Source organism: Macrosteles quadrilineatus, unplaced genomic scaffold (assembly GCF_028750875.1).
Source record: "Macrosteles quadrilineatus isolate MER2022 unplaced genomic scaffold, UCM_ALF_1.0 Scaffold_9__3_contigs__length_116548681, whole genome shotgun sequence".
NCBI lineage: Eukaryota > Metazoa > Arthropoda > Insecta > Hemiptera > Cicadellidae > Macrosteles > Macrosteles quadrilineatus.
In genome coordinates, this window is record NW_026542602.1 from 45,164,443 (window position 1) to 45,180,308 (window position 15,866).

At 30.9% G+C, this 15,866-nt stretch overlaps 2 protein-coding genes across 9 annotated transcripts in view; one reads left to right on the forward strand and one right to left on the reverse strand.

Annotated features, from left to right (window-relative positions):
* LOC129003810 (longitudinals lacking protein-like) overlaps nucleotides 1-15,866 on the reverse strand; it is a 586,728-nt gene that overhangs the window by 438,911 nt on the left and 131,951 nt on the right. The gene's annotated exons all lie outside the window — the stretch shown is intronic.
* LOC129003813 (RE1-silencing transcription factor-like) lies at nucleotides 577-2,931 on the forward strand. Its single transcript, XM_054432136.1, has 2 exons — nucleotides 577-890; nucleotides 1,804-2,931. Exons 1-2 carry the CDS (start codon nucleotides 629-631, stop codon nucleotides 2,871-2,873), a joined length of 1,332 nt encoding a protein of 443 aa, XP_054288111.1. The 5' UTR covers nucleotides 577-628; the 3' UTR covers nucleotides 2,874-2,931.

The following is a 15,866-nucleotide window of genomic DNA, read 5'->3' on the forward strand; positions in this document are numbered from 1 at the left end:
CAAATCTGTAGCCTAGTGTTTAGCGTTTTTTTTTTTTTTTTTTTTTTTTTTTTGCCTGGGATTGTTTTTCACATTACTTCAGGCTAGACCTAGGAGTTGCGGCATTATCACTTAGATAAAATCCATTGGTGACTTGGTGGGGATCGAACCCGGGACCTCAAGGACTGAAGTCTTGCGCTCTAACCACTACACCAGCTCGCTCCCCTAGTGTTTAGCGTTAGTGTTGACAAAATTTTCATTCCCTTATAGTGTTGATTTTATGATGTGTGTTTTACTGCTTGGTTATAGAAAAATCTACTGTTCATAATTAGCTTGTATACCTGCTATTAGGCAAAAAAATTATTTTTAATCAATTTAGTGGATTGCCTGATGGCAAGTATTTAAACTTTTTCAGGAATCTAGCATCCACACAGAGGAAATAATAGTATACAATAATGTCCTCTAAATGAATTAAATGGAACTAAAACTCTCTTTAGCTAATTCGTAAGGATGAAAATCAGGAAGTATGTTTAAACAGTTATGTTTATCCAAAACACTTCCTGTCATCTACTAACACACTTTTTTCTTTTCAGATGAGAGATATGAGAAAGTGAACCGCGGATCTGTCAGTGGGTCCAGTGAGGCAAGCATGGATAGCGAGTTCGATCCGAGATTGTTCAAGAAGTTCTTACGAGACATAAACACCACCATTGTGAGCACGAACCCCAAAACTGGCAAGAAGGAATACACCTGTCCCCATAGCTTGTGTGGGAAGGTTTATATGCACCAGGGATCTCTGTTGAGACACCTCAAATTTGAATGTGGGCAGCTGCCAAAGTTCCAGTGCTCACACTGTTCATACAGAACTAACCGCAAGGACAACATCAAGAGCCACATCCTTTGGAAACACGGTGGGTTTTATGTATTTTGCTGTAGCATTAATTTGAAAAATGTTCAAATATGGGATATTTTTAACTAGAGACCTTTCTTTACTAGCCTATTGGACTATATGGACCGTTGGGGAGTCTATTGGTGAAGTTAATGAAAAGTCACTGATTTTACTCTGGTTCAGGAAATTGACTGAAACAACACTGATTTTACTCTGGGGTGAAGAAATTCACTGAAAAGTCACTGATTTTACTATGGGATCAGGAAATTCACTGAAAAGTCATTGGTATCACTACAGAGTCTGGGATTCATTGAAAAGTTATTGATTTTAATCAAATGGTATTCTAAAACACAGATTTTTATCACACTTCCAGAATTAGATGCAATAATGAGCTTCTCTTCTGTAAATTTGTTCCTTTTATTCAGAAAACCATATTTTCTGTTTTTAACGTGGTTCGTAAGTGTGTACTTAGCTATCTGTCTGTGACTTTTACTTGATAATTCTTTGTAGGCCTATCTATGATTTTTTTAGACTCAAATTTGAAACTTATCATTACCTCAAATGTTTCAGAACATTTAGGTATTAAGTTTATATTTCTAGCTTTCACTGTTTTAAAATGTCATATCTTGCATAACTCTTTCTAAAATACATATAAATCTGCTGATATAAAAAAATATTAATACACATTCTTTAAATAATATAATTATTATTTGTATTTAGTTTGTGACTCTATTCAAGTTCATATAATGTAACAATATATTGAATAAAGAATTGTTTTTACTTTACTTTGATTTTAATTCAATAGAAATTATTCTAATTCATATTTATCACATTATGTATTTTTTAAATGTGAAATGTCTACTTCCATTGTCTATCCACAAAAAGCAGAAATTCAAGTTCAATCAAATATTTCAATTTCATCAAATTTGTTGCAGATCCCAGCAAGAGGATTCAATGTGTGTTCTGCTTGAAGGTATTTGTCCGCAAATGTCGATTGTTGGAACATTATGATCTTTGCCATCCTGAAGAAAAAGTTAACTTTCCTGCTCCTGAACAATCCCTCTCAGTTTCTTCTTTACCTATGGATATGGGAGAATACGACCCAGATGATCCTGAATATACTTCCGATGACACTTCAACTCCCAAAAAATCTCGAGGTAGAAAACCTAAATCACAGCAAATGCCAAATATGACTATCCCTCAAGTTCACTACAATATGTCTAAAATATCTCAAACTGTGAGATCCACAAAGGGCATTAAGAACTCTGAAACTTTGGCAAAGCCCACTGAAGACTTTTCAAAGCCATCGTTCCCTGGTGATATAGAGATGGTCACTGTAAAAGAGGAGCCAAGCGATACCCTTGAGAGCTCTGAAATATTGAGAGCACCTACTGGCTTTGTAAGCTCTGAAACCTTTAGAAAAACCACTGAAGACCCAGGAGAAGGACCATCCTTCCCTGGGTATCTTATAAGGGCAGTTAAAGTGAAGGAATTTGCACTCGGCCAAACATCAACTCCCAAAAAATCGCGTGGTAGGAAATCTAAACCTCAGAAAATGCCAAGTGCGACCATCTCTCAAGCTCCATGCAATAAGCCAAAAAAATCTGAAATCGTGAGATCCACAAAGGGCAACTCTGAAACTTTGGCAAAGCCCACTGAAGACTTTTCAAAGCCATCGTTCTCTGGTAATGATATAGAGACGGTCACAATTAAGCAGGAGCCAAGTGATACTCTTGAAAGCTCAGAAATATTGACCACACCTACTGGCTTTGAAAACTCTGAAACCTTTAGAAAAACCACTGAAGACCTAGGAGAAGGGCCGCCCTTCCCTGGGAATGCTATAGAGACGGTTACAGTGAAGGAAGAATATGTAGATCCTGATTACTCCATTGAGGAGTCAAACGCTGGAAGAGATCCATTCCAAACAACGCCAGCGTCTACAGCAGATGGTGGTGTTATTGGAGATTATGCAACATTGTTATCTGGATTGATGCCAAAAGATTAGAGTGTATAGGAACCTCTAATCAGGCATTTTGACTTAGAGGCACCATATTTCAGTTTTAAAAATTGGGTTGCACTGATTCAACGATCAAATGTGTCAGCTGTATCTTATTCTATTTGCATGACCATTTGAAATCAAATATATCATTTTTATGGCTCATTTTATTTTTTATGTGTTTTATGTTTTTTTAGTAGTAAATATGTTCATATCTTATCTCCATTACTACAATATGTTCTCAGTGTGAAAATAAATGAATGTCTTACAAATTAGAGTTTCAATAATAACAGTTTCAAAGATGTTTTGGTTAAAACTAAATGAATTAATGGTGTTTATGTATTTATTTGTTACATTTGATATTTCAAATTTACATATGTATTATATTTGTATGAAATATTTAATTTCTCAATGTGTAAGCAATGTGTTAATCATACTTTTGTTGTAATTTATTTGTAAATTTTTCTGGCTTTCATCTATATACAGTTTTGAAAAAATTCTATGTATTTTCCAACCATGTTTATAAAAAAAAACTTCTACTGAGTTTAAGTAATTCATTAATAATATTAGTACTGATTAATCAATTAACTATTTGAAAGGAATACCTATTGTTGAATATTTGTAATATTACTACGTTTAAAATCATATAACTTGTATATTTTCTGTCACACAGTTTACCTATGTATAAAATAAAAGAGCAAAAACTGTAGACTAGGATTCAATGTAATAGTTTCTATTCAATCGTGTTGTGAAATAAAAATCTATAATATATTTATTTATTTCAATTAAAATATTAAATTTTGCAATTATATTTATTTTTTAGAGCTGTCTGCATTACATATTCTAGGACATTATGATTTTTCATAGGAGAGGACTTGTTGCATATTTTTTTAAGTTGTAATTTAAATTGTGTTTATTTTCTTAAACAAATTTAAAAATACAATTAGGTTGTTAGCATATTAGATTTAACCATAGCTACATTATTGGGTTATTTATTATAAACAAAAATATACTTTGTCTAATTAACATTGATTTCTATATTTATTTGCCTAATTCCTTACCATCTTTGAGAAATATTATATTAGTAAAAATATAACAATTCATTTCAAAGCAATTCGGAAGATTTTACAGCCCAATTAGTAAAATCCACTACAATATCAAGAGTACCATAAGGTAAAACATTTGTATGAATACAGTTTTTTGTCATGTTACAAATTAGATATGTGTACTACAAATCTTCAAAACTAAGGTATAAAGGTATAAAAATAAACTGCTACAAATGTTGATTGTGATATTTATAAATAATAGTTATTATTGGACACCCTTTGGCGGAGAAACTTCTAAAGTACACAAAGAACTTTTTGTCTAAGCGTAATTAGAATATGTTAACAGAGTTTTTTTATAAGGGGTTTTATGGGGTGAAAATTTATTTCCCATTTTTTACCCCCAAAACAAACGTTTAGCTTTTCTTTATAAACCATTATGTGGAGATCAAAAAACAAATAATTTCATTTTATTTTTGAAGTGTTGTTAAACACTCAGTAGTTACAGAGAAAATAAAAAAAAAACTTTGAATTTACAATTTGAATTTTATTATCATGGAGAATAAGTAAATTTTTGTAGGTAGTTCTCTTAAATATAGATTTATTTTTGTCATATTTGGCATATTAATTTATTTAAAAGCTATTGTACATGCCAATAAAAACACTCATTATGTTCCCTAGTAGCAAATATGTACTCATTAAACCTAACTTTATCTAAATAGGGAATAAATCTGAAATATTTTTATGAAAATCTAATCAGGCAAATTGAAATTCATCTAGTCTGCAAATTTGCTGAGGCTGGAGAATGGTACCTAATAGGTGGACCTACAGCATATTGGCTTCTTAAACATGCCTGGGCCAAGATATTATCACAAAGCTAAAAGCTTGTGCCTAAAACTACTAGGTTAGTCAAATGGTAACTTACAATTAAATTATATAGTTGTGGTTGGAAGCTTGGTAATGTGAATATTGTGTCAAAATAATGACTATCAACATTTACATACATTTTCTTTTTTACAATTTTTTAACACATGTAATTCTACGAAACATGTCAACAAAATTATTGTTCAGTTCAAAGATCAAACTGTTTAGATTTCATATTTTTATGTAAGTCTAAAACAATTATTTTACATTGTGTTTTTTTGTTTCATTAATTCATCAACTACTACAGAAACAAAATTTATTACGAGATGGTGAGTTAGTATGTTCAATTATCTATCAAATGTTTTACTGTAGTGAGATGTTGCATTTACTTTCATTATTGGATGTATTTATAGGAATTTATTCAGCATTTATTTTATCTACACACGTTTCAGAATAAAAGTTTATGTTTTATTAGTTTTGGGCCTGAAAAAATATGTTGCTTGGCTTCAAGTTTTCCTTCAATATATTCTTCTAAAAAATAATTAAATTTATTTCATATTACTGAACAAAATAAAAATCAATTGAACGAAATAAGTTAAACATTATTCAAATTCAGTACAAATGAATTTAAATAAGGAATTTTTGCCTAGCTTGATTTTTGTTGTAAACATAACTATACAAATCAACTAAATTGTATAATTCGTAAGCATGCCTTTATTATCACTTTTACTCTTAGATCAATTATTCTAATATGGACTGGAAAAATTATTTTTTATTTTATTTTCAATTTTGTCATCTTTTCCAGTAAGTTTCAAGTTTTTTCAAGGTATCATCAATTAGGTCTATTAAAACATTTATTTCCAGTCAAATATTTTACTTACTTTCACACAATGTTAGTCAGGGTCAATGATAACATTTACACTACTATTTTGCTAAATCAAAAAGTCTGAGGTATTTCATGCTCTTGTTTCATGGCAAATATAGTATTGTTGGTCAACATTTTTTTCCGAAACAATGTTTTTTATGCAACAGGTTGTATAGAGATAAACAGAAGTAGGTACAGTGGAAAATGTCTAAATTGTGTCAATATTAAAATGACCCTACATTCCCTATTTCTAACACTGCTAAGGATAGAATGCAAATTTCTCTGAGTAAATTACCGTTCTAATAAGACGTTCAGTTTCCAAATTTCAAAAACTTATTTCCCAACACGTAAAGAGAAAGCAGATTTATTTTGCAACCATTCTGCTATAAATCCGTTATATCGCTTCTCCGCTTACATTTCACCTATTTACAGACCTAGAAGATCCAGAGCCCCGTAAACATCTTTGTCCCCGCTGTCACCGCAGTTACTCCCATTTCCACAGTATGAAGCGACATTACCGTCTGGAGTGTGGCGTCCCTCCGTCGTTCCGATGTCCTCACTGCAACTATGTGTCCAATCGGAAAGGCAACATCAACGCTCACATAGCTATCAAACATGGCAACATCCAAGTGTAAAACATTGGAGTGATCTGTTGGTCTCAGGGACGATGGATGTTTAACAGGTTAATGTGTACAATTTACATCACGATTAGTAAGAAAACAAAGGGTTTTGTGACGTTTCAGGATCTGGAATTTAATTTCACACACAGGTAAGAAACATGACTAATCATTTTATGCTACTTGTGATGGAAACTATATGGGAGAAAATATAAACTTTACCTCACAAAAACGAATATTGAACAAAGAACAAGGAATGTATTCGCACCTTCAATTGTTTCCTTTTAATGAAAGTGTAAATAATAAACAAATTAGATAGTAAAATGTACATCGAAATATGCTAAGCTGTTTGAGTTAAATGCTAAAGCAAAAAAAAAGAATGAAATTCGCCTAATTATTAAAAAATTAGGCAAAGTTATACGACTAAACAACCTAGTGCAACAGCGGAGCAGAAGATGACCCAAAGGTCGAAACGTGTGTCCTCCATTAACATAACTGGATTGATTGACGTAAGTTGTAATTATTAATTTAAACATCAATCCGTTTGCTACAAATCAATCATGATAAAAAATTAGTCTTTGGATTAGCCCTCAAGACCATTAAATTGTTGTATAACAATGTTAGTAACGTTTTACAAAACTGTGTTACTTAATTTTACACAACCTAACTGAACCCACTTATTAACTGAATTTGAAACAAAGTACATGAAATAATTACGGGTTTGCAATGTTACTTAACTAAGAAATATAGGGAAATTTCAATTATACATTTAAATGTATAAATAATTAAAGTGTTGTAATGTAACCAAAAATGGAAAAAAAAACATTTTAATTGTATGTTAAAAACATGTGAATTGAAAAACATAAGTTTCAGTATTATATAATTTATTACTGTATTTAATAAAAACAAAATAAATACACAAAGAATAGTAGGTGAGAAAATATTCTTTTGCAAAAGACCCAAGAAAAATATCTGATTAAAACTAATTCGTGCTTTTCTCAATTTTTCTGATGCTGCAAACTATATAGACTTCAAAACATTGTTTTATTCTCTGATAATTTCTACTACCATAGATAAGTGTGATCAAAATCAATTGATTAGTAAAATCACACAAAAGATAATGACATGTAGAAAAAGCCACAACTTCATATTTTATGACACTTAAAAACTTATTTTAAATTTGTAAAATTACTTGTGAAGTTTTCTAACCTTGCCTATTATAAACTTTGTATTCACTTAAAATTACAAGACTATTGTCGATGAAGTTAAGGAATACGAATTTTGTTTCAACTAACATTACGCTTTATTTCCTCTTTATATTAAAGTTGTCTTGAGCCAAATGTATTCTTTTATAAAGAATGTTTGTAAGTATTAATAGAATAATTCTTAACATACATACATTTAAAACTGATTGCATGTAATTAACACAACGTATACTTTATGTACTTTATAAAATAAGAATGTGTGCCATTATTTTGTATAAAATAAAGTTTTTACTTAATTAATTTAATTAATTATTTAATTAATAAAATAGTTCATTCTGCTGTGTTACCGAACAAAGAGTACAAGTTTACTGAAATAATTGTTTCTTGCCATTAATTATGAATGCACATGTAAACAATGTTCTCAAATATTTTACTAACTAGCTAAAGCTTTTTGTAAATAAATATTTTCACTATAAATGTGTCTTATATTCTTCATTAATATCCTTTACATTGTTGTCACAATAGTAACCATTTTCAAGAAGGTTGTCTTAAATTTATTTGTTAAATGTTTGATAGTTTAAGTTGTCACCATTTACAGATGTTTTTGTATAACAGTTTTTATTTTTTTTAGGATGACAGGTTGAATGGTTAGTAACTTTATTGTTCAAGAGTACATAATATGATTTGAGTCATCAATCAATAATCTAAAAAAAAGAGTTAAGCGACCCATCTTTGATATCCTAAAATACTATAAAATCTTTGTTCATCTTTATCAGCGTAGGTCTGGGTTGAGGAAAACTTTGTTTTACAAAATTGAGATGATTGGTTAGTATAATTTATTTTATAATAACAGTTTTTCATGCCTTAGCAATATGGTATTGCTATCTTGCCTTGACTTTAAAGTTAAAACTCCATCATAACTATAGATGATAAACATAGGAATCCATGATGATTTCTTTACATATTTCTGCCACATGTTCTGATAAATTTGTGATTATGTTGTGTGGTGTTTTATCTACCTCAACAGCTTAATGACAGGGTATTTATTTTTCAAGTAATTAATTTCATTGTATTTTTATTGTCATTGTGTATTTATTGCTGATTCTTCACAAAATACTTTCATTACCACAAAAAAAATGTATTCAAGTTATTTTTTGTTAAATGGACTATTTTACACAATTCTCCTTTATTTATTTGTAGATAATATGAAAAAGAAACAACATCCCTTATCAAATCATTATATTTTGTTAGTAATGATAATGTTGAGCAAAATGGTAAAGGCATAAACCCAATTGATCTAATTTTGAACTTGTACTCTTGCTCCTTTTTTAGATTTGTTTTGCTTACTTCTGATCTTTTATATCTTTTTGTTTACGCCATTGATTTTAAAAATTATTTGTTTTCTGCTTCTTCTCTAGCTTTAAAATTTTCTTAAAATGCTGTTACTATTTTGGTGTAAAATGATGTAACTATTTTATTATATTCATTCCAAACTTTTTGGCTTCAAAGATTTTACTTTTCAGTCCTAAACAGCTTAAAAAACATTCTATAAACTTCACAGCTGATTTCCTTGAAATATATTTTCAAGAGAGAGAAGGGAAATGCTTGTACGCACACAGGTGGCCAGTCTGTAGTGTAAGACTCCACATTGATAAGGCTACTCACTAAAAAACCCTCTCTACTATGTTGGACACGCTTAACAATCATGAGCTTAGTGAATTTCAAATTACTGTCTCTAGTTTTACGATTCTCTGTGTACAACCTAACACCACTATCTGTGCAGAGCTGTGGTCGCGACCTCATCGATGCGACCGTTGTGGCAAACAGTACTCCAACTTGGGCACGATGGTGAGACATCGACGCGACGAATGCGGCCGAGCACCTCACCACTGCTGCCAACAATGTAGCTACCGTAGCCACCGCAAAGACACGCTCGACCGTCACGTTCGCCTCAAACACCACAAGATCACGGAGATGGTACAAGCTGTTATCAACCACTGTGTTGACTAGTCATTTCTTTTACCAAATTTGTTTACCAAACTCAAAAATGTGATGAATCTTGATAGTACATATTATGTTAAAGGTGTCGCTAATTTCAGGATGAAAACAAACGTAGTTGAATTAAGTCTGATATCAATCACCAATTGTTGTTGAATATAGTAACTTTTCAAGCAGACCAAACTAACGTATATACTTATTGTAAACTAATTTCATCTTTTATACAAACAATTATAGTATCAACAACCATGAAAGTAAATAATATTTTGACAGGACCACACCCTGTACGTGGCCCATTCAACTACTTCCTATTTGAACAAGATTTTGGCTACAGTCATGGTTTCCTCTAGTACAAGGCTGTGGCAAGAGAAAAGTGGCAACGCTGCAGTTCAGGCCTACTGAAACAGCTGTTGCACTAACTCATAATGGAGCTTCTGTGAAATGTTGCCACACACCAACACCACAGCCTTGTGTTAGGTAGGCTATACAGAGGTCAATCAATATAAATGGCATTTTTACTCTTGCTATCCGTTAATATTTTGTGAAAATTGTTTCTGCTAACATGAAAATTAAATTAATTTTACTATTTTTTGTCACATTCAAGCAGTTTAAGTTCTTCTGAATCTCTTATTAGTTGTTTAAGATCATGGTGGAAGGAAAAAACATAGGTGTGCTATTCCCAAAAATTCTGACGTCACCCGGATTGCAAACAAAAGATCACCTGATTGTTACTGTCAAATTAGTATGCATTTGATTTGGTTTGATTGTTATTGTTTTTATAATAATAAAAACAATAACAACCAAATAAAAACAAATACATATACTAATTTAACAGTTACAATCAGGTGATCTTTTGTTTGCAATCCGAGTGACGTCAGAATTTGTGGGAATAGCACACCTATGTTTTTTCCTTCCACCATGGTTTAAGATTAAAATGTCTTAAATTTGTCTGTGCTAGATTAAACTATAAAAATTCTATCATAACAGAATTTGTAAAGAGGGACTTTTTGCAACGTTTTTGTAAGTAGGGATATTATTACGCTTAGAGAAAGATTATGGAAATATTACCAACAGTTATATATGAGTGCCAAAGAATTTAAATACTTATTTCTACTTGTTTTTGTGAGCTCAATATTGTTTTAGTTTATTTGTTTAGTATTTTAAGTGATGTTTTATCAAGCACGACACAAAAATTTTAATTTACACTTTTATTACAAATAATCTTTGATTTATAACTTCTTAATAATCTATCGCTAATATTACTAAAATTCTAAAAAATGTGATGCGCCAAAATAAATAACTTTAATAAAAATCGTTTTGAACTTTTATCTCCAAAAAATAACAGGTTATTTAGAAAGTTTAGAAAATAATATATTTGTTTATTTTTCATCAACAACAAAAATAAACAAATATATTTATAATGTACGTTAGTCTCTTCAAATGTACTTCTACTATTGAGGTGTGTGTGTCTTAATTAAAAATGCAAATAAATCAATCAGTACCCTGTGAAATGGGCTCAGTTTTATTTGCCAAACACAGTTTTAATAAAATTAAAGGATTTGTGACTTCATTCCATTCCTTTTTTCAACAATATTTTTAATATTACACTGCTAATGTTTTAATCAACAAACTTGCTTTGCTAGTCAGCCAGTTTTGGTGCTATTGTTACTACTATAAATTTGTTGTTGATTTTAGTATCTATGTACTTGTAAAGTAAATGTTTGTTTCATATGGATCTCATTAATAATTTTAAGTTTATTGCTGTTTATGAGCTATGTTTATATGAAGTTTTAATGTCACCTATCAATAAAGAATATTGACTAGCCTTACTTTGTGTTTTATTTTTTGGGTTATCTGTAGGCAACCGTTTACCTAACTGAGTATCGGATCTTAGCAGGAAAAATCTAATTGATAATATAATATAACTTTTTGTCATACATATTACAAATTACCCTTAAATTTTTAAGCAACAAGTGGGGGCAGAATATGCTCTGGCTTAAGGAGTGAATCACAAATTTAGAAAATCCATTTCACCCCCTCTTTATGACCCTGATGTGTATTTTATGTAATATCTTTGAATTTGAGGGAATCTTATTTAGGATCAAAAGATTATCTTTTAGTCATGAACTTCAGCTGAATAAAAATAATCTGTGAAAATACAGTGAGACAATATTACCACAGTTTTCTTAGTTTATTAAGTGCCAATGTCCATTTCTTAGTAGAGTGACAGAACTATATATTCTTTAGTTCCAGATCCGGGGTTAACATTTTTATTGAAACAAGTTCATAGTCTAAGGAATTTAATACGTTAACACAAATGATTTATATCCAGTATCCAGAAGAAAAATAAATAAGAACAGTTTTAATATGAATACTGTGTTACTGTACAAGTGTTTTTTTTTCAAATACCAAAAAGTTGTCTGAAACATTTAAACCAAACTATTGTTACCTCATAACTATCTTTGAAATTGTTATAAGATTTTGGTAGAATGATCTATCAAGTGTTTAATAATATACAAAATTTGATTGTCACAATTTTTTTGTAATACGAGTTAATAGAAAATACTAGAAGAAATAGATGATTTGTAGAAATATTTTCTAACTCTGGATGTCTACTATTATTGACTTTAGGATTCTAAATGAACAACTTACAGACAGTACTGTGTAAAATTATTTATTTTCAACCATAATTCTTCCTACTATAAAGATATTGTAGTTTTCAAAAAAGATTTTCCTTTCAGTTAGCTTGTTTAAAAAGTTCCTGTATTCAGCAGAAATCTGTAATTTAAATCAGTTCAACTATGTTTATTTTTTATTCCAACACTAGCAACAAAAATCACAATTGAATGTCTTAGCTCTTCCATAGTCAAAGCTAACGTAAAACTTTAATTCATCGTTTTATTTCTTGTAAAACTATTTCTAAATTTGAAGACCAACTTAGGATAAACGCTACAACAATTGAATTTATTCCAGACAGCTACCAGTGGGGGCTAGACAGACAAGCCCCGCCAGCCTACAATGACTCCGCCAAGCCCCATCAATGTCCCCGCTGTTCTAAGCGCTACCTGCAGATGTCTACACTCAGGAGGCATCTTAAACTAGAGTGTGGCGTTGTTCCAAGGTTCCCCTGTCCATACTGCGACTACAAGTCCAAGAGGAATGACGAACTCACTAAGCACATCTTCCGCAGACACCAGGAACTCCATGAACACACAGAAACCAGTAGTTTTGTGTAGCATTGTTTGGGTGTTATTGCAAAATCATCTCCTGACTGAAATTTCCAAATTTTAAGATAGCTGTTTTCTAAATAATTATAGCTATTTAGATTATAAATGTAGTAAGCGTGTTTTTACATCACGCAGGTGAATGTTGTGCAACGAGCCGAAGGGAGTTGCATAATTCACCTAAGTGATGTAAACATGCTCTTGCGTAACGTGTAACAAACAAGATTTTACCTGACCCGACAATATACATGAGGTTACGTACAATATTTTTCACTATTTCACTCATTTTCTAACAGTAACGTTCTTTTACAAACAAAGGCTAGGTTAGGAAAATTCTTTAAAGCATAACAATAAAATTCAAGCTCACGGCTGATTTCTAGCGTTGAACGTCGTCGGCTCCATAGAGGTATATTTTTTGAGCCCTCAATGTTATTTAAATGGGTTTTATTACTTCACCGAGTGAGTTTTTGAAACTTTACTTCACTCGTGAAGTAAGAAAGTTGTATACATAACGCTTGGGATAGGGAAGTTTAACATGGCGGGTTAGGTAAAATAACTTAATTCAGTAACATACTTTCTTGTGCTCATTTTAAGCTAAATGGATGAGGGTGATTGTAAAATGGAGTAAGGTGATCAGTTTTCATTTGCTACCGACTTCAATCAGCTGTTTATTTAGTCAGCATTTATTCATGATCAAAAACAGGCGGGTCCAGTTCTGAATTATAAACAATACTAATTTTTCACAAAATGAAACCTCAAAAAAATTAAAAGTTAATTATTTTCTAAAATTCTTGTAGTCTTCTTAAAGCTTTGTTGTTGTTGTTGAAGTATTGTTACCTGGGTTAAACGCTAAATGGATAATATTAGACTCAAAAAGTTGCTAGAAGTGGAACTCTTATCACTTTCTTTGAAGAGGTTGGCGGCCTCTTTCATATTGCGTTTGCTCGTCCACATTGACCACAGAGACCAGGGCATGTAACGTATTCAGCAAACCAAGTGGTCAGCCGGTATACAAGGGTGAACTGTAATGATGGAAATCGCTGCCTTGGACCACAGATAATACTTTATAACCCCTACTAGTAGGGGTTATATTATCTGTGCTTGGACCCAAGTCCTTAGAGCGATCGACTGAGCCAATGACTCTCTGTTTTAATCTTTTTTTTTATAATTATACTATGTAACTATTTTCAAACATACCTCTTGAATTAAATTCTATTCAATCGTAATGAACATAAAAAAATATTCCATTTATTTAAATTTTATTTTTAGATATTTTTATACTGATTTAATATAGTAACATATTGTACATATTAATATATTTTTGTCTTCACTTTTACATTTTACAGTTATGTAATACCAAATATTGTTATACTATAATAATAATATATGTTATTATTAATAGTATGTTAGTTACAATACTAAAGATTTTTGCAACCAAAGATAGTTAATTAAGATATTGAATTAAGTTATGAGTATTAAAACTAGATCAATGTATTTTTTATAAAGGGACCAATTTTGTTCCATTGATATTTATCCAGTACCATCTTAATTTTTGAAATTCCAAAGAAAACTTGTAAGTCATAATATTTTTCATGACATTAGGGTACCTACATTAATGTGCCTTTGCTAATGCATTACTTTATAGTCTGGATTATTTTTTATTTATTTATTGATTAACATATAAAGCATTTTGTTTTAATAAAAAAAAAATTTTAATAAAAAGAATAGTAGTCAAACAAAAATGTGTTATTCATTCTCCTCTGCTTGAAAAAATATAAGTTTAAATAATAACAATAATAATTAATCCCAAAATAATTTAGGGAACTTTCGAAGATGCAAGTGCTCTAAATATTCAAATCAATAAATATGCTGGGTAAAAAAAAATGTTTAGAGTAAATCTTCTTTGTTTATAACCTAAAAATGTGCCTTTCTTATTCTTATTCCCTTTTTGTAAACTATGGCTCATTACTCATTATTGTAAATACTTTTACGCCACACTACATTGTTTTAACGAGCTTCCCACTTAAGTATTTAGTCCAGGAAACAGCTGTTTGCCGCCAGCTTAATCAAATGGGGTTTCATTACGTACTACTGTACTGTAATGAGTTTTTACCGGACACCAACCAGCTGATTATATTTGGAAATGAGTGGTTATAAACAAAAACATAACATCACTTGAAATTGTTAGTCCTTTAGTCGGTGGGAATATATTAGGATTCATACAGATTTTTTGTTAAGTTAACTTAGAGTACTATGGCGTAAAATATTGTACGTCACTTGTCCTATTTTCAGGACTAGTAATGTAATATCCTATTACATTATAGAATTGTGCAGATTTTATAACCATGAAATATGTCTGGGAAATTCACTTTTATTATGTCTATGTCATTAAATAAAGCCAACTCTATGATGTTCATTTCACCATGTACATATAAGCGAGTAAATTCGCTTTGAATAGTGAATATTACAAGCCATAGTAATATCTTCTCACTGAAGCAAAAAAATTATTTCTAAATTAACTTAACTTTAAATTTAGAGTAATTTCAAAATTATTTCACAATTTTTATAATCCAATACATCTTAATGTCCTGGGAGTTCTTTTTGGGGAAAAAATACTGGTGTACGTTTGGATACTAAACCCTAAACCTACAACATCCAATCGCACCCTAATCTTGGCTTCATGACACAAATTTACTGCAATTTCTAATCAGCTGCGTGTTTCTACAGTGTTTCCTCACTTCAGTTGCCCTCAATGCCACAAGAACTACAAGACGAAGGGAACGATGGTGCGACACGTCAAGTACGAATGTGGAAAGGAACCGATGTTTGGCTGCTCAGTCTGTCCATTCAGAGCTTTTCAGAAGAGCAACTTAATCAAACATGAACGATGCAAACACAATATTTAAACGCTTCTTTTAGCTGTTCTCTTCATTTAGTGAGCTGTTTCAGTGAATGCCTGAATAAAATTTAATGTATTCTGTGTTCTAAAGAATTTATTCCATTTTGTAGCAACTATAATGTATTCCCGAATTTTACTAGCTGTTTCACTTTAAAAACCAACGTAAAGTTAGTCAAATTAATTTTTTTCTGTGTGAGGATTTGAATCAAATTTATTCAGCAAATAGGAAACATGAGCAATGCTACCACAACCCCACACACCATGCACAAATGCACAACCATGAACCA

Bases quoted from the DNA above. Each gene is read 5' to 3' on its own strand.
- LOC129003813 (XM_054432136.1), top strand. From the start codon at position 629: ATGGATAGCGAGTTCGATCCGAGATTGTTCAAGAAGTTCTTACGAGAC. The intron at 891-1,803 runs GTGGGTTTTATG...AATTTGTTGCAG, and splicing joins CCACATCCTTTGGAAACACG to ATCCCAGCAAGAGGATTCAA.